This window comes from Salvelinus namaycush, chromosome 36 (assembly GCF_016432855.1).
Source record: "Salvelinus namaycush isolate Seneca chromosome 36, SaNama_1.0, whole genome shotgun sequence".
NCBI lineage: Eukaryota > Metazoa > Chordata > Actinopteri > Salmoniformes > Salmonidae > Salvelinus > Salvelinus namaycush.
Genome location: NC_052342.1, coordinates 17,106,971 through 17,124,699, shown reverse-complemented (window position 1 = coordinate 17,124,699; position 17,729 = coordinate 17,106,971). Strand labels below are relative to the sequence as shown.

Genomic DNA, 17,729 nt, shown 5'->3' with positions numbered 1-17,729 from the left:
CAATTCATTTGACAGCGAAACCCATTGTCAGAGCCCAGACAGTGGTATAAAGTCAGTCCACCCCTCTCTCCCTCTCTATCCCTCCTCCTCTTCCACCTGTCTCCTTGGTAGCTGCTGGGTCAAAAAGCAGAAGTTCATCAGCTGATCGGCCTGTGCACCTTCAGACTCCGACAGGAAGGCGAGCCATATCAGAGCAGAGAACGCGGCGTGACGGGCAGAGAGGGAAGGTCATCAGTGGAGAGCGACAACGCGCACAGAAAGCAATAGTGAGTAAAACAATGAGGGATGCGCAATTGACATGAACGTTCTATAAAAACCTGCGACTCAAAGGCTTTAGAGAAGAAGTGCAAGAAGACCCCCAAGGGAAGGAAGCTAAGTTCACCTATAGCGCATCTGGAGAAGGTAAGACCCCTGAATTAAATTGGCGTCTATCCTAACATACAGTAACAATGTGAGGTTTTACATTTGTATTATATATTTCAAATATAGAGACTGTCGTTTGGCTGTAGTAACTGTACATTTGACTCTCTGTTCAACATGTGTTTTTCTCTGAGGAGATAGGTCTTTACACTACAGATTAACTTCTAATGGCATTCCTGTGTACCCTTACTAGCCCCTAGTCATCAATAAAATGTGCTGTGTCAACTCTGCAGCTTTGCCAGCTTTGCAATGAATAAGCTCCGAGTTGGCCAAACGATTGCTGCCAGCTTGTCATATTCTGAGAGAGATAAAAACAGAGGGAGAAACAAAGAGGAAGGGATTTCAAATATGATACAGCAACCTTGAGTGGTATATGATAGTCAATTTGAGTAGCCTACCTATCTTACCATTCTTGGACCTTGTATCTGACTCCAACGCCTACTGCCCTGCCCTTTGTAATCACTTGCAGAAGGCTGTCCTTCGTAATCACTTCTTTTGAACAGAACTCACATGCCAGGGGTATCAATCTATCTGCACTACTTCTCCATCTCTCCCCTTCTCCCCCACCCGGCGTCTCACCCCTACTTTTGCAGCAACAATACTGGTCCTACATCTGTAGCCTACCTCTCTACTGTGTTCATCAGATCTCCCTCTTCCTGATCTTTCTGATATATCGTTGGTTGATTTGACTGGACCTGTGTTCACTTTCTGTGTCAGGATAGTGCTTTTCTCTCCCTGTGATATGACTGCCTATGATTGACTTGTTGATGCATTCTCATTGTATTGTGATGGATTTTCTCCAGAGTCACACAGATCTTGTGATAAACTGTAGACCCCTGCGCGGCCCTGTCCCCTCACTTAGTGCGATGTGTGTGTTGTTTTGTTCAGGTCCTGACTGAGCATGTGTGTGATATTCAGTATGGGCACTAAGACATCATGTGTCTAGTCATTCAAACTATTCTATATATGCTGCTGAAGGCAATGAAAAAAATCTGACGGTTCCGTTCAGCATGCTGCTGACTCCTAGCGAAGTGTCTCTGTGTGTCTGTGTGTCTGTGTTTCTGTGTCTCTGTGTGTCTCTGTGTGTCTGTGTTTCTGTGTTTCTGTGTCTCTCTGTGTCTGTGTCTCTGTGTGTCTGTGTTTCTGTGTCTCTCTGTGTCTGTGTCTCTGTGTGTCTGTGCCTCTGTGTCTGTGTGTCTGTCTCTTTGTGTGTCTCTGTGTGTCTGTGTCTGTGTGTCTGTCTCTTTGTGTGTCTGTCTCTCTGTGTGTATGTGTTTCTTTGTTTCTGTGTGTCTGACTGTCTCTGTGTTTCTGTGTGTCTGTGTGTCTGTCTCTGTGTGTCTCTGTGTGTCTGTCTCTGTGTGTCTCTGTGTGTCTGTGTGTCTGTGTCTCTGTGTGTCTGTCTGTCTATATGTGTCTCTGTGTGTCTGTCTCTCTATGTGTCTGTGTTTCTTTGTTTCTGTGTGTCTGTGTGTCTGTGTGTCTGTGTCTCTGTGTGTCTGTCTGTCTATATGTGTCTCTGTGTCTCTGTGTGTCTGTCTCTCTATGTGTCTGTGTTTCTTTGTTTCTGTGTGTCTGTGTGTCTGTCACACTGTAGAATACTTACAGTAAATGATAGACTAAATATCACAGTGACAGCCAGTAATGAACGTTACAGTGATGTCAGGCTGTTTGTCTTTCTCTCGCACTCTGTCAATACACTCAAGCTTAAAAGGCTATTTACCGAAACCCCTAATGGCTCCCAAATTGCCATCTGTGAAATCCAATCCAATAACCAGCAGCAGTGTGTGTGTGTTATAACATTTGTGTTATTTTGCAATGAGTTAAGTTTAGCCTCATGTTTTACAAATGTAGCATACAGACCAACATTTATGTAAAAAACTGTACTGTTTTTTATGTCCCAGTTGATGACTAGGCCCATATAGACAGCAGCTTGGTTTCCATGGCAACACATACACACTCTCTGATAACACTTTTTACGTCTCTTTCCTCCACAGATGTCACCAGAGGGACCCTCATAGCTGGAAAACAACGTTAACTCAGCTCTTACAACCAATCCTCTCCTCTGACTGATTGACAGCCGCCTGGTCCAATCACTACTCACTTCCCCACATCCCCTCCAATCACCAACCTCCACCGCACACCTCCGGCGCAATGGCATCCTACAGCCCCGCCCCCACACAAGATCCCGCCACCAACGGCGGGTCGACCTCGCTCAAGTCGGGCGGCTCAGGGGGCGACAACGATTCCATGAAGCTGAAGAAGGAGATCTCTCTCCTGAACGGCGTGTGTCTCATCGTGGGCAACATGATCGGCTCGGGCATCTTCGTCTCGCCTAAAGGAGTCTTAATCTACAGCGCCTCCTACGGGCTGTCGCTGGTAGTGTGGACCATCGGGGGTATCTTCTCTGTGTTCGGGGCCCTGTGCTACGCCGAGCTGGGGACCACCATCACCAAGTCAGGGGCCAGTTATGCTTACATCCTGGAGGCCTTCGGAGGGTTCCTGGCCTTCATCAGGCTGTGGACTTCCCTGTTGATCATAGAGCCCACCAGCCAGGCAGTCATAGCCATCACCTTCTCTAACTACATGGTGCAGCCCGTCTTCCCCACCTGCATCGCCCCCTATCTGGCTAACCGCATGCTGGCTGCAGCCTGTATATGTGAGTATTTTATAGTCATTGTGTATGGAGAGGTTTTGTTTGTGTTGGTGCAATACTGTTCCACTGTAGGCCTCTACCATGGTTAGGGCCCTGAGTTTTTCCTTACCGATGGAAGTGATCAGGTATGTGTGTGCAAGGACTTTGCATGCAGACAATGATGTGTGTGTGTGTGTGTTCATACTCCCATGAGTAGCGAACAGTGATGTGTGTGTGTGTGTTCATACTCCCGTGAGTAGCGAACAGTGATGTATGTGTGTGTGTTCATACTCCCGTGAGTAGCGAACAGTGATGTGTGTGTGTGTGTGTTCATACTCCCGTGAGTAGCGAACAGTGATGTGTGTGTGTGTGTTCATACTCCCGTGAGTAGCGAACAGTGATGTGTGTGTGTGCTCCTCTCTTTGTGGAAAATGTGGGAAACGAAACTAAATGACTCACAGCATACCCAAGTCAGCACCTTAGCAACAGAAGGGAACACGAGAAAGGTTGAAAAAGGAACAGAGAGGGGAGAACAGAGACTACAGACACCAACAAGTGTTTCCTGTATAAGACAGAGAATAGGGGAAAGGAGAATTGACTAAATTTCAGGATAATTTAGCAACATTACAAAGCGTCAGTGTGACCAGATTAAACTGCTGGCAATGCTCATTACTCATGACAATAGAGTACAATAATGTAGTGTAAATTGATCATTTATAAACCACCAAAGGAAGCAATGAAGAATAGAGATGAGCAAGGAATGTAGAGAGAGGGAAGGAGGGAGTGTTGTCATGGATATTGTTCTAACAGATTAGAAGAAACCTGGACCTCTCAGCACAACCACTAATAGTCATATTATTACTGTGGGTTTGATAGTCATATTAGTACTGTGGGTTGATAGTCATATTATTACTGTGGGTTGATAGTCATATTATTACTGTGGGTTTGATAGTCATATTATTACTGTGGGTTTGATAGTCATATTATTACTGTGGGTTAATAGTCATATTATTACTATGGGTTGATAGTCATATTATTACTGTGGGTTAATAGTCATATTATTACTGTGGGTTAATAGTCATATTATTACTGTGGTTTGATAGTCATATTATTACTGTGGGTTTGATAGTCATATTATTACTGTGGGTTTGATAGTCATATTATTACTGTGGGTTAATAGTCATATTATTACTGTGGGTTAATAGTCATATTATTACTGTGGGTTTGATAGTCATATTATTACTGTGGGTTTGATAGTCATATTATTACTGTGGGTTTGATAGTCATATTATTACTGTGGGTTAATAGTCATATTATTACTGTGGGTTGATAGTCATATTATTACTGTGGGTTGATAGTCATATTATTACTGTGGGTTAATAGTCATATTATTACTGTGGGTTTGATAGTCATATTATTACTGTGGGTTAATAGTCATATTATTACTGTGGGTTGATAGTCATATTATTACTGTGGGTTAATAGTCATATTATTACTGTGGGTTAATAGTCATATTATTACTGTGGGTTGATAGTCATATTATTACTGTGGGTTAATAGTCATATTATTACTGTGGGTTAATAGTCATATTATTACTGTGGGTTGATAGTCATATTATTACTGTGGGTTGATAGTCATATTATTACTGTGGGTTGATAGTCATATTATTACTGTGGGTTAATAGTCATATTATTACTGTGGGTTGATAGTCATATTATTACTGTGGGTTGATAGTCATATTATTACTGTGGGTTTGATAGTCATATTATTACTGTGGGTTAATAGTCATATTATTACTGTGGGCTAATAGTCATATTATTACTGTGGGTTTGATAGTCATATTATTACTATGGGTTTGATAGTCATATTATTACTATGGGTTTGATAGTCATATTATTACTGTGGGTTTGATAGTCATATTATTACTATGGGTTTGATAGTCATATTATTACTGTGGGTTTGATAGTCATATTATTACTGTGGGTTTGATAGTCATGAGTAAGTACAGTATAAGCCACTACTGGAACAGATTGATGGAACACATAGAACATGAGAACAACCAGATGGAAACCTGGGTCAAAGAGACGGAAGTCATGGACATAAACAGAATACCACTGCTACTACAGCAACAAGATAGAACACTGTTACGAGTCTTACTAAAAATCAAATCAAATCAAATTTTATTTGTCACATACACATGGTTAGCAGATGTTAATGCGAGTGTAGCGAAATGCTTGTGCTTCTAGTTCCGACAATGCAGTAATAACCAACGAGTAATCTAACCTATCAATTCCACAACTACTACCTTATACACACAAGTGTAAAGGGATAAAGAATATGTACATAAAGATATATGAATGAGTGATGGTACAGAACGGCATTGTAAGATGCAGTAGATGGTATCAAGTACAGTATATACATATGAGATGAGTAATGTAGGAAATGTAAACATAAAAGTGGCATAGTTTAAAGTGGCTAGTGATACATGTATTACATAAAGATGGCAAGATGCAGTAGATGATATAGAGTACAGTATATACATATACATTATATTAAGTGGCATTGTTTAAAGTGGCTAGTGATACATTTTTGATCAATTTCCATCAATTTCCATTATTAAAGTGGGCTGGAGTTGAGTCAGTATGTTGGCAGCAGCCACTCAATGTTAGTGGTGGCTGTTTAACAGTCTGATGGCCTTGAGATAGAAGCTGTTTTTCAGTCTCTCGGTCCCTGCTTTGATGCACCTGTACTGACATTGCCTTCTGGATGATAGCGGGGTGAACAGGCAGTGGCTCGGGTGGTTGTTGTCCTTGATGAACGTTTTGACCTTCCTGTGACATCAGGTGGTGTAGGTGTCCTGGAGGGCAGGTAGTTTGCCCCCAGTGATGCGTTGTGCAGACCTCACTACCCTCTGGAGAGCCTTACGGTTGTGGGCGGAGCAGTTGCCGTACCAGGCGGTGATACAGCCCGACAGGATGCTCTCGATTGTGCATCTGTAGAAGTTTGTGAGTGCTTTTGGTGACAAGCCGAATTTCTTCAGCCTCCTGAGGTTGAAGAGGCGCTGCTGCGCCTTCTTCACAACGCTGTCTGTGTGGGTGGACCAATTCAGTTTGTCCGTGATGTGTACGGCGAGGAACTTAAAACTTACTACCCTCTCCACTACTGTCCCGTCGATGTGGATAGGGAGGTGCTCCCTCTGCTGTTTCCTGAAGTCCACAATCATCTCCTTTGTTTTGTTGACGTTGAGTGTGAGGTTATTTTCCTGACACCACACTCCGAGGGCCCTCACCTCCTCCCTGTAGGCCGTCTCGTCGTTGTTGGTAATCAAGCCTACCACTGTAGTGTCGTCCGCAAACTTGATGATTGAGTTGGAGGCGTGCATGGCCACGCAGTTGTGGGTGAACAGGGAGTACAGGAGAGGGCTCAGAACGCACCCTTGTAGGGCCCCAGTGTTGATGATCAGCGGGGGGAAGATGTTGTTACCTACCCTCACCACCTGGGGGCGGCCCGTCAGGAAGTCCAGTACCCAGTTGCACAAGGCGGGGTTGAGACCCAGGGTCTCGAGCTTGATGACGAGTTTGGAGGGTACTATGGTGTTAAATGCTGAGCTGTAGTCGATGAACAGCATTCTCACATAGGTATTCCTCTTGTCCAGATGGGTTAGGGCAGTGTGCAGTGTGGTTGCGATTGCGTCGTCTGTGGACCTATTGGGGCGGTAAGCAAATTGGAGTTGGTCTAGGGTGTCAGGTAGGGTGGAGGTGATATGGTCCTTGACTAGTCTCTCAAAACTTCATGATGACGGAAGTGAGTGCTACGGGGCGGTAGTCGGGACAGTTCTGAGATAAGCTTTCTCCTTCAGGTTCTAAAACATCTCTCAAGTAATAAATATCACTCATTCATCTAATTACAATCCTGACACACCCACATCCACACACACACACACTCTCTTAGATAAGCAGTGCTTTAAGGAATGTGAATGTGCTGATAGCTGCTTGGTAAAAAGGTAAAAGTCCTTTTTACTTCAAGACTCTGACCCCAGGCTAATGGCTAATGACAGCTCAGTCAGCATGGCACAGAAGTGAACTATAACCACAGCTCTAGGATCAGATTAGCCTACACCCCATCCTAACATTAACCATCAACCGGATGGAAAAACACCTGATCTAGTATCAGTGTTTAGAGGCGTTAGAGGCAACTTCAACATACTTCACAGCCATGAGAAGACCGGAAACACCTCCAGGTAGAAATTAACTATAACTACAGATCTAGGATCAGATTACCCTACCGTCAACCCTAACCGTGATCCTGTATAAATCGGTAGGAGTTCTGCGTACACCACAGGACAGAGCCCAAACATGGCAGCCGGCAATCTTACCCCTATTTTGAAACAGTCTATGGAGTGCGTCCCAAATGGCACTCTATTCCCTATGTAGTGCACTACAGTTGACCAGGGCCCATAGGGTAGTGCACTACATAGGGAATAGGGTGCCATTTGGGATATAGTATATGGTCTCACCACACATCTGGACCAGATCTAGAGTAGCCTAGAGAACCGACCTGATCCACACCCTCCCACCCTTCTAGCCTTTCACTGTCAATACAACCACGCCTAGGACATCTGTGTGGCCCGCTACACTGTCAGTTCTCTATTAGTCCGGATCACTCACTGTCTCTGTCTGGACCGGTCTGAATGGAGAGATATGTTATGTTTAAGGAGACCTCCTATTGATAAGAGACTGTTATGATCCATGGCCTCATAACTGGGGTAAAGGGTTATGATCTTTAAGGCTTTGTCCTCCGTTTGGGGGAGGAAGGGAAACGGTATTCTGGTAGATAAGTATTATCCTCATTTCAGGGGAGATTGGTGGACACAGTGTCATGGCCCGCTCTTCATTTGGGAGAAGAAGGGAGAGATGGTGACTGTTATGATGATCAATGATGTACATAGGCCTTCATCCATCTCTGATTATGATTAGGATCTTGATATTTGGCCTGACCATGTGACCGCACCAGGAAAACCACAGGGCCCTAGTTATGAACCTCTTTTTATGTGGGGAAGGGTGATGTGTGTATGTACTGTGTGTGTGTCAATGTATATATTTGTTTTAACATGAACATTCACTTGAGTTGTAGATGTGAACTTGAGTGTTAATCATTTAGGTAAACACTGTATGGTAGATATCATTACGGCTACTTAGCATTACAGTAATGCAGGAAAATATTGTTGAGGAAAATGTTGGGTATACCAGAGGCTTATCAAACATTATGCAGTGTGAGGGATATACTCTATATATAGGCGCTATGTCCAAAATGGCACCATATTCCCTATTTAGCGCACTACTTTTGACCAGAGCCCTATAGGCCCTTGTCAAAAAGTAATGTACTAAAATAGGGAATAGGGTGCCATTTGAGATGCTAACATAGTGAAGAGAAGATACATATTATTATATTATTAAATCCCAGTGAGTGGGAGGACAGTGGGAGGACAGTGGGAGAACAGTGAGGATTCAGACCTCCATGCTGTGACTATCTGAACTGAAGTTTATGAACTTAAAGGAACAAACACTGATAAAGACATAGAGAGAGAAAATATGATCTGGAAAACATGCTGGACTGGGGAGCAGTGGAGTACAAGGACACAGTTAGAAACTCAGTCTGTATCTGTCAGCCAGTCAGTCAGCCAGCCAGCCAGTCAGTGTGTCATTCACCCAACCAGTCAGCCTGCCTGCCTGCCAGCCAGTCAGCAATTCAGTCAGTCAGTCAGCCAGACAGTCAGTTTGTAATTCAGCCAGTCAGTGTGTCAGTCAGCCAGTAAGGCAGTCAGTCAGCCAGCCAGTCAGCCAGCTAGTCAGTGTGGCAGTCAGCCAGTAAGTCAGTCAGCCAGTCAGTAAGTCAGTCAGTCAGCCAGTCAGTGTGTCAGACAGCTAGTCAGTCTATCAGTCAGTCAGCCAGACAGTCAGTTTGTCATTCAGCCAGTCAGCCAGTAAGTCAGTCAGCCAGCCAGTCAATTTGTCATTCAGCCTTGTCAGTCAGACAGTCAGTCAGTCAGCCAGCCAGCAAGCCAGCTAGTCAGTGAGTCAGTCAGTCAGTAAGTCAGTCAGCCAGACATTGTGTCAGCCAGCTAGTCAGTCTATCAGTCAGTCAGTCAGTTAGTGAGCTAGACAGTCAGCCAGTCAGTCAGACAGTTAGTCAGTCAGTTAGTCAACTAGACAGTCAGTTAGTCAGCTAGACAGTCAGGCAGTAATTCAGTCAGCTAGACAGTCAGCTAGACAGTCAGTCAGTCAGCTAGACAGTCAGTCAGTCAGCTAGACAGTCAGTTAGTCAGCTAGACAGTCAGGCAGTAATTCAGTCAGCTAGACAGTCAGTTAGTCAGCTAGACAGTCAGTCAGTAATTCAGTCAGCTAGACAGTCAGTTAGTCAGCTAGACAGTCAGGCAGTAATTCAGTCAGCTAGACAGTCAGTTAGTCAGCTAGACAGTCAGTCAGTAATTCAGTCAGCTAGACAGTGAGTTAGTCAGCTAGACAGTCAGGCAGTAATTCAGTCAGCTAGACAGTCAGTTAGTCAGCTAGACAGTCAGTCAGTCAGCTAGACAGTCAGTTAGTCAGCTAGACAGTCAGGCAGTAATTCAGTCAGCTAGACAGTCAGTCAGTAATTCAGTCAGCTAGACAGTCAGTTAGTCAGCTAGACAGTCAGGCAGTAATTCAGTCAGCTAGACAGTCAGTTAGTCAGCTAGACAGTCAGTTAGTCAGCTAGACAGTCAGTCAGTCAGACAGTCAGCTAGACAGTCAGCCAGTCAGTCAGTCATTCAGCTAGACAGTCAGTCAGTAATTCAGTCAGCTAGACAGTCAGTTAGTCAGCTAGACAGTCAGGCAGTAATTCAGTCAGCTAGACAGTCAGTTAGTCAGCTAGACAGTCAGTCAGTCAGACAGTCAGCTAGACAGCCAGCCAGTCAGTCAGACAGTCAGCTAGACAGTCAGGCAGTCAGACAGTCAGCTAGACAGTCAGCCAGTCAGTCAGTCAGTCATTCAGCTAGACAGTGTTAGTCATTTTACTCATCTTTTATAGAGGTCTTTTAATAACCCTTATCTGGGTACTCCTTTACCCCCTCTTCTGTGTCTGACCCTATTTCTCTTCCTCCTTTCCTCCTCCTCCTCTCTGCCTATGTCTCTATGTGCTGTGCTCAGCTCTTGAACCTCTGTGGAAAACAACCTCATCGACTGCTGTAGTCAGCAGCCTCATTTCCTCCAGCTACATAGACTCTTAAATTAGAACACACACACAAGTCAGCGTGTGTCTGAGCGTGCGTGTGTGTGTGTGTGTGTGTGCGTGTGTGTGCGTGTGTGTCTGTGTGTGTGTAGTAACATGTAGATCTGAATGTCTAAATGTTTGTATCTCCCCTCCAGGTTTGCTGACCTTTGTGAACTGTGCCTATGTGAAGTGGGGGACGCGTGTCCAGGATTTCTTCACCTACGCTAAGGTCATCGCCCTCATCGCTGTCATCATCACCGGCCTGGTCAAGATAGGACAAGGTACTGATGCTGCCAGGATGGCCCAAATATTCAACCATCCACTCACTGTACTGTACTGTACTGCACTGTACTGTACTGTACTGTACTGTACTGTACTGTACTGTACATTCACAGAAACAGATATGCCCACTGTGAACACTGACACAGTCCTATAGTTATTGTACATACAAACATATTTATCTGTAGTATTTACATACATTCATTTACGTATGTGTAATAATACAGGATATTGTGTGTGTGTGTGTGTGTTCCTCAGGTCAGACGCAGAACTTTGAGGGTATGTTTGAGGGCTCGTCCACGGATCCAGGAGACTTGGCTCTGGCCCTGTACTCTGCTCTGTTCTCCTACTCCGGCTGGGACACACTCAACTTCGTCACCGAGGAGATCAAAAACCCAGAGAGGTGAAGGGTGGGAAGAGAGGGAGGGCAGGGAGGGAGGGGAAGAGTCACTAGTACTAGTGGACAAAAGGCTATACTCTGTAGTATACATGAGAATGAGGAGTAGTGAAGGAGTAGAGGACGAGTAATAATTTGTGTAGTAAATGTAGGTTAAGGGATATAGAAGGAGTAAAAGGATGAGAGAAGATCACAAATGGCGCCGGAGGGGATGGCTGCCGTTTTACAGGCTCCAATCCAACTGTGCTATTTAAAAAAAAAAAATCACATTGTTTGTAACTTATTTTGTACATAATGTTGCTGCTAGTGTTACTTTTTAGTTTATTTTTTACTTTAGTTTATTTAGTAAATATTTTCTTAACAATTTATTGAACTGCATAGTTGGTTAAGGGCTTGGAAGTAAGCATTTCACGGTTTGTTGTATTCGGGCGCATGTGACAAATACAATTGGATTTGATTTGAAGAAGGAAGAAGGAGAGGGGTAGATGTAGGAATGATGGAGTGGTTGTGATTAAGCAGAGAAAGTGGAGTAATAGTGATTGATGAGGCAAGGATGGGAAGTATGGAGAGGGATGACACACTGACTGAATGGGTAGTCAGGTGTTTTAGGCGGGGGAGGGCGGGGCAGGGCTGGAGGCTCCTCATCTCCTGGGGAAGTATTTAACTGAGCCCCTTCGCTCTGATTCACACAGCCAAACATGGAGCAGGACAGACATGTGATTGGATCACAAGCTACTTCCAGGAGTTCTCAGGCAGATTATGTGACAAACAACCCCACCTCCCCGTCCTCCTTCCTCTGCTCCTCCACCTCCCTGTTCACCTTCCTCTGCTCCTCCACCTCCCCGTCCTCCTTCCTTTGCTCCTCCACCTCCCAGTCCACCTTCCTCTGCTCCTCCACCTCCCCGTGCTCCTTCCTCTGCTCCTCCACCTCCCCGTCCACCTTCCTCTGCTCCTCCACCTCCCCGTCCACCTTCCTCTGCTCCTCCACCTCCCAGTCCTCCTTCCTCTGCTCCTCCACCTCCCTGTTCACCTTCCTCTGCGCCTCCACCTCCCCGTCCTCCTTCCTCTGCTCCTCCACCTCCCCGTCCACCTTCCTCTGCTCCTCCACCTCCCCGTCCACCTTCCTCTGCTCCTCCACCTCCCTGTGCTCCTTCCTCTGCTCCTCCACCTCCCCGTCCACCTTCCTCTGCTCCTCCACCTCCCCGTCCACCTTCCTCTGCTCCTCCACCTCCCAGTCCTCCTTCCTCTGCTCCTCCACCTCCCCGTCCACCTTCCTCTGCTCCTCCACCTCCCCGTCCACCTTCCTCTGCTCCTCCACCTCCCCGTCCTCCTTCCTCTGCTCCTCCACCTCCCCGTCCTCCTTCCTCTGCTCCTCCACCTCCCCGTCCACCTTCCTCTGCTCCTCCACCTCCCCCTCCTCCTTCCTCTGCTCCTCCACCTCCCCGTCCTCCTTCCTCTGCTCCTCCACCTCCCAGTCCTCCTTCCTCTGCTCCTCCACCTCCCCGTCCACCTTCCTCTGCTCCTCCACCTCCCCGTCCACCTTCCTCTGCTCCTCCACCTCCCCGTCCTCCTTCCTCTGCTCCTCCACCTCCCCGTCCTCCTTCCTCTGCTCCTCCACCTCCCCGTCCACCTTCCTCTGCTCCTCCACCTCCCCCTCCTCCTTCCTCTGCTCCTCCACCTCCCCGTCCTCCTTCCTCTGCTCCTCCACCTCCCCGTCCTCCTTCCTCTGCTCCTCCACCTCCCCGTCCACCTTCCTATGCTCCTCCACCTCCCCCTCCTCCTTCCTCTGCTCCTCCACCTCCCCCTCCTCCTTCCTCTGCTCCTCCACCTCCCCGTCCTCCTTCCTCTGCTCCTCTACCTCCCCGTCCACCTTCCTCTGCTCCTCCACCTCCCCCTCCTCCTTCCTCTGCTCCTCCACCTCCCCCTCCTCCTTCCTCTGCTCCTCCACCTCCCCGTCCTCCTTCCTCTGCTCCTCCACCTCCCCGTCCTCCTTCCTCTGCTCCTCTACCTCCCCGTCCACCTTCCTCTGCTCCTCCACCTCCCCCTCCTCCTTCCTCTGCTCCTCCACCTCCCCCTCCTCCTTCCTCTGCTCCTCCACCTCCCCGTCCACCTTCCTCTGCTCCTCCACCTCCCCGTTCACCTTCCTCTGCTCCTCCACCTCCCCCTCCTCCTTCCTCTGCTCCTCCACCTCCCCATCCACCTTCCTCTGCTCCTCTTACTTCACCCCATCCTTGCCCAAGAGGGTCAACTCTTGACCCGTTCACTCAAACCCCTGGATGTATCACAGCCACTTCACTCTCTTCTTTCTTGGTGTTTTTCTTCTTCTTCTTCTAAATCGAAGTGTCTCTCTGTCTCCCCCTGGTGTTTGTTTGTGTGACTTACAGGAACCTGCCCCTGGCCATCGCCATCTCCATGCCCATCGTCACGGTGATCTATATTCTGACCAACGTTGCCTACTACACCGTGCTGCCCATTCCTGCCATCCTGAACAGTGACGCTGTGGCTGTGGTGAGTTCCCTTCGCATAGAAATATACTGGAAATAGAACAGACATTATCCTATACCATGTAGATTAGGATAGTCATCACGTCAGATGTATACATTTCTATCTGCGTATCCTCTCATTGAGCCCTAAGTGACTTTGTTATATGATGTACTTTAAGTGTTCTGATTGGTCTAATTTGAGGCCTGTTGTTGTCCCTCAGACGTTTGCAGACCAGGTGTTTGGCGTGATGAACTGGACCATCCCTCTAGCGGTGGCTCTGTCCTGCTTCGGAGGACTCAACGCTTCTATCCTGGCTGCCTCCAGGTGAGTTAGAATGACACCGTTCTGATGCCGGTCTTCATCATCATCGCTATCACGGATAATCTCCTCATTATTGACCATGTGATCTGACCGGAAAAAAACAATGGGCCCTATAGTCTTTAAACTAATTGCCCTACACACGATAACCTGTGTGTGTGTGTGGTTCCTCCATTATCAGTGCTCCAGTGAGGTGTGTTTGTGTGTTTCTACAGGCTGTTCTTCGTGGGCTCCAGGGAGGGCCATCTCCCAGACTACCTGTGCATGATCCACATCACCCGTTACACCCCTATCCCCGCGCTGCTCTTCAACGTCAGTCATCCCGCTAAGCCATTGTCTTTGTGTGTCTTTGTGTGTGCGCGTGAACGTCTGTCTGTCTGTCGGGAACAATGTACATTTCCATTTTTTTTTTATGAGTGGTTTTCCTTGTTCGGTGTTTGGTCTCAGTTCTGTGTCAACGTTCTGTTTCTGCGTCTACCCAACATTCTGACCCATTGTTTTGTCTGCCCCAGAAATCTGTTCTCAGCATTCTATTATTTTAACCCAGTGTTCGGTCTGCCGCAGAGTTCCGTCTGTCTGCAATCTCAGCATTCTCTTTGTCCGTTCGTCCACATAGTGTTCCGCTATATCTACACTTTCTATGAAATAGAGTTTTTGTATAAGGCATGTTGTCCATTGTGCCCTGTACGATGGATATTGACATAGTGCTGTTGCTCTGAATACGTCTCTGCTCTATAGGGTGCCATGGCGTTGGTCTACCTGTGTGTTGAGGACATCTTTAAACTGATCAACTACTACAGCTTCAGCTACTGGTTCTTTGTGGGCCTGTCTATCCTGGGACAGCTGTACCTGCGCTGGAAACAGCCAGACAGAGTCAGACCCCTCAAGGTAAGACAAAGGGGAATTCCACAGTAACAGAATGATAGTGCTAATCAGATTTTTCTCTTTAAAATATATGTTAAATAAATACCATGGATTGCAAAGTTAAACAAACCATACAAACGCACAAGGACGACTTTTAACAATTCCCACTGAAAATGTTACAAAAACACACTTACTTGAAGAACAGTGCAGATGCAAAGTTTGGTTACAGAATGACGACACAAATAGTCATGGAATTGCCCCAAACATCCAACACAAAACACTGAGGCCTATAAACACATTCAAAGGCAAAGCTCCGTTAGTGTTTTCATGTATGAAGCATTTATACTGTAACTCACAATGCGGTTTTGTATGTGTGATCTCTTTCACTGTTTGACATCAATACCAGATCCTGTTTCATATAGTTGTGTAATAACTCTTCTTCCCCATTTCTCTCTCCCTCCCTTCCTTCTCTCTCAGCTCAGTCTGTTCTTCCCGATCATCTTCTGTTTCTGCACCCTGTTCCTAGTGGTGGTTCCCATCTACAGTGACACCATGAACTCTCTGATTGGCATTGGCATCGCCCTATCAGGAGTGCCAGTCTACTTCCTGTGTATCTATACTCCCGCCACCAAAAGGCCCATGTGGCTCCGCAAGTTCTTTGGTAAGAATCAGATGAATGTATAGTATAGTTTAGTATAGAGTTGGAAAAATCTGGTGACTTTCCCAAAATCGCCAGGTTTTCAGGAAATCCTGGGGGATCTTCCAAGCAGGATTTCTGGAAAACTGAGAATTTGGGGGAAATTGCTGGAATTTTTCAACCATAGTTTGGTATGACATGAGTGGCGAGACGAGTAGGTACATTATTTTGTAGGCCTAGAAAACAATACTTATTTTCTACATTCTTCGAACAAAATACTTTCTCATGCTATCGCTAGTGTCACATTGATGTATTTGAAGGGTAGGTCACTCATCCTCTCTCATCTTCTCCCTCCCTAGCCAACTTTGGTCTGTTGATTCAGAAGGTGTGCTATTCTGTTGTGACCGAGTTAGACGTCATAGACAAGTTGGAGTGAAGATATTAAAACCAACCATCACACTGCTGCCGCCGCTATCTGAAGACGCACAAAACTAGAGGCTCAACGACACCACCTACTGGCCAGTATCGCCCCCTGCTACCAATCAGAGGTCTGAGTCAAACAGCAGCCATTCATTGGACCAAATCTCTGACCAACCAATCATTGTCGTATGTTCATTGGACTATGGGGTCGTTCTACGGCCAGGATGACACTCCAGTTGCCTCTGACAGAGGACATTCCACACACTACAGAAGAATTAAAAATAAAATATTCCTGTTCTCAAATATGTTTATACTCAAATACGGATATTTATGATCTCTGATGGGCTTCCTGTGTAAACGCAGCCTAATACTGATCTTTTACTGATGTAGAAAGATCTGTGATTGGTCAAAAGACCAATTAGTGGAGAAAAAAATATATCTGAATTGGGCTGCCTGTGTAAACAGCCATAGTGGCATAAGTCACTACTGATACCTCTGAAGTCATATCAATAAGGAAACAAGAGACACTGAAGACATATGTAGGAAAGTAATAATTACTGAGGGTTAGTTTGTTGTATGTGGTTAGGCGAGAATAGTGGTAGCTCTAGCCACAATTATTTTTGGAAAATGTGTTATATTTGTCCTATGTAAATGTCCATCCCACCTGCAGCTTTTAAGATTTTTTTTGAAGCAAAGGGCTATATTTTTTAATCAACCTATTAAGAATAATCTGTACTCAACATGTGAATTTAAACAAAGGTGCGGTAAGGGGAGGGGGTTGGTTGAGTTGATAAATGGTAAATTGTTTAGAATGTATTTATAATAAATTACTAATGGACATTTTAAATGACTTGATTCTGTCAATTCCCACCATGGATATGTACAATACAAACTCCAGTTGTAACAATTCCCACCATGGATATGTACAATACAAACTCCAGTTGTAACAATTCCCTTGCCGTCATGCCAACGGATATAATGAACAATACCGATTTCAGGTTTTCAAATAAGAATCCAGGTTATCATAATGTAAACAGACGTTATAAGGCAACAGAAGTTAGCTCTTTATTTATAATATTACATTTATAAACGATAAACCCTCCGTGCGCACGTCCTCTACCAATCCCCCTCAATGAATATGTACACATGATTCATTGGGCTTTCAAACTGTCTGTCACTCTTCTTCAATAGTCTCCTCCCATGGTCTCTCTCTTCTTACCACCGGTTGCCGGGGCCGTTTGTTTTGCTTTGGCTGCCTCGGTTGCTGTTGTTGTTGCTGTAATGGAAGGTGTTGACTGCTGTAGAGGGTTGTGGGTGAAGGTCTGCCTCAGTGGACCTGGTTGGAGAGGACAGCACAAAGAGAGAGAAAGGCATGAGGTGAAAGGAAAACCATAAACCCACTCCAATATTCACAGATTGAATTAATCAGTGAGGTACATGTTAAAATGCAGGTCAGCGTTTTTCGTCATGAATCCTGTTCTGGAGGCAGCTCTGCAGAGTGGTCACTAGCTGGCACAGCCACAAAGTTATAAAATCTGATTTGAAACCTAGCCACACTATTAATTTAGGGTTAGGCATTAAGGTTAAGACCAAAAATATACATTTTTACTTTATATTCAATTTTGTGGGAAAAATCGCTCAGTTCTGCCTCCAAGACAAGACTCATGACAATAAACGTCAACCTGCTGTTAAAATATTCAATTTAGGAACTAAATAAAATAGAGTAAATGTAGGAAATGGCATTGATCTGAAGAAAGGGGTGGCAGTAAAGAATAAAAAAGGCACCGGTGTCTTACCTTTAGAAGCGATGTCCAGGTGGCTCTTCATCCTCCTCTCCCTCTCCTCTAACTGCTGGGCCAGTTGAGCGTTCTTCCAGCCTATAGGAGGGACAGCCTCTCCCTCTCCTCTAACTGCTGGGCCAGTTGAGCGTTCTTCCAGCCTATAGGAGGGACAGCCTCTCCCTCTCCTCTAACTGCTGGGCCAGTTGAGCGTTCTTCCAGCCTATAGGAGGGACAGCCTCTCCCTCT

At 45.8% G+C, this 17,729-nt stretch overlaps 2 protein-coding genes across 2 annotated transcripts; one reads left to right on the top strand and one right to left on the bottom strand.

Annotated features, from left to right (window-relative positions):
- Window positions 1-201: 201 nt before the first annotated feature.
- On the top strand, window positions 202-16,442 carry LOC120030444 (Y+L amino acid transporter 2-like). Its single transcript, XM_038975847.1, has 10 exons — window positions 202-402; window positions 2,418-3,079; window positions 10,459-10,584; window positions 10,841-10,985; window positions 13,364-13,487; window positions 13,684-13,787; window positions 13,997-14,093; window positions 14,520-14,669; window positions 15,123-15,306; window positions 15,642-16,442. The coding sequence occupies exons 2-10, from the start codon at window positions 2,575-2,577 to the stop codon at window positions 15,716-15,718; spliced, it is 1,512 nt and encodes a 503-aa protein (XP_038831775.1). The 5' UTR covers window positions 202-402; window positions 2,418-2,574; the 3' UTR covers window positions 15,719-16,442.
- A 308-nt stretch (window positions 16,443-16,750) lies between these two features.
- Window positions 16,751-17,667, bottom strand: LOC120030285 (mitochondrial inner membrane protein OXA1L-like; the record flags this gene model as incomplete). The annotated part of the gene is made up of 2 exons (XM_038975622.1): window positions 16,751-17,038; window positions 17,499-17,667. Coding segments are annotated over 2 exons (321 nt in total), but the record flags the coding sequence as incomplete, so codon positions are not given.
- Between the last annotated feature and the right edge of the window lie 62 nt (window positions 17,668-17,729).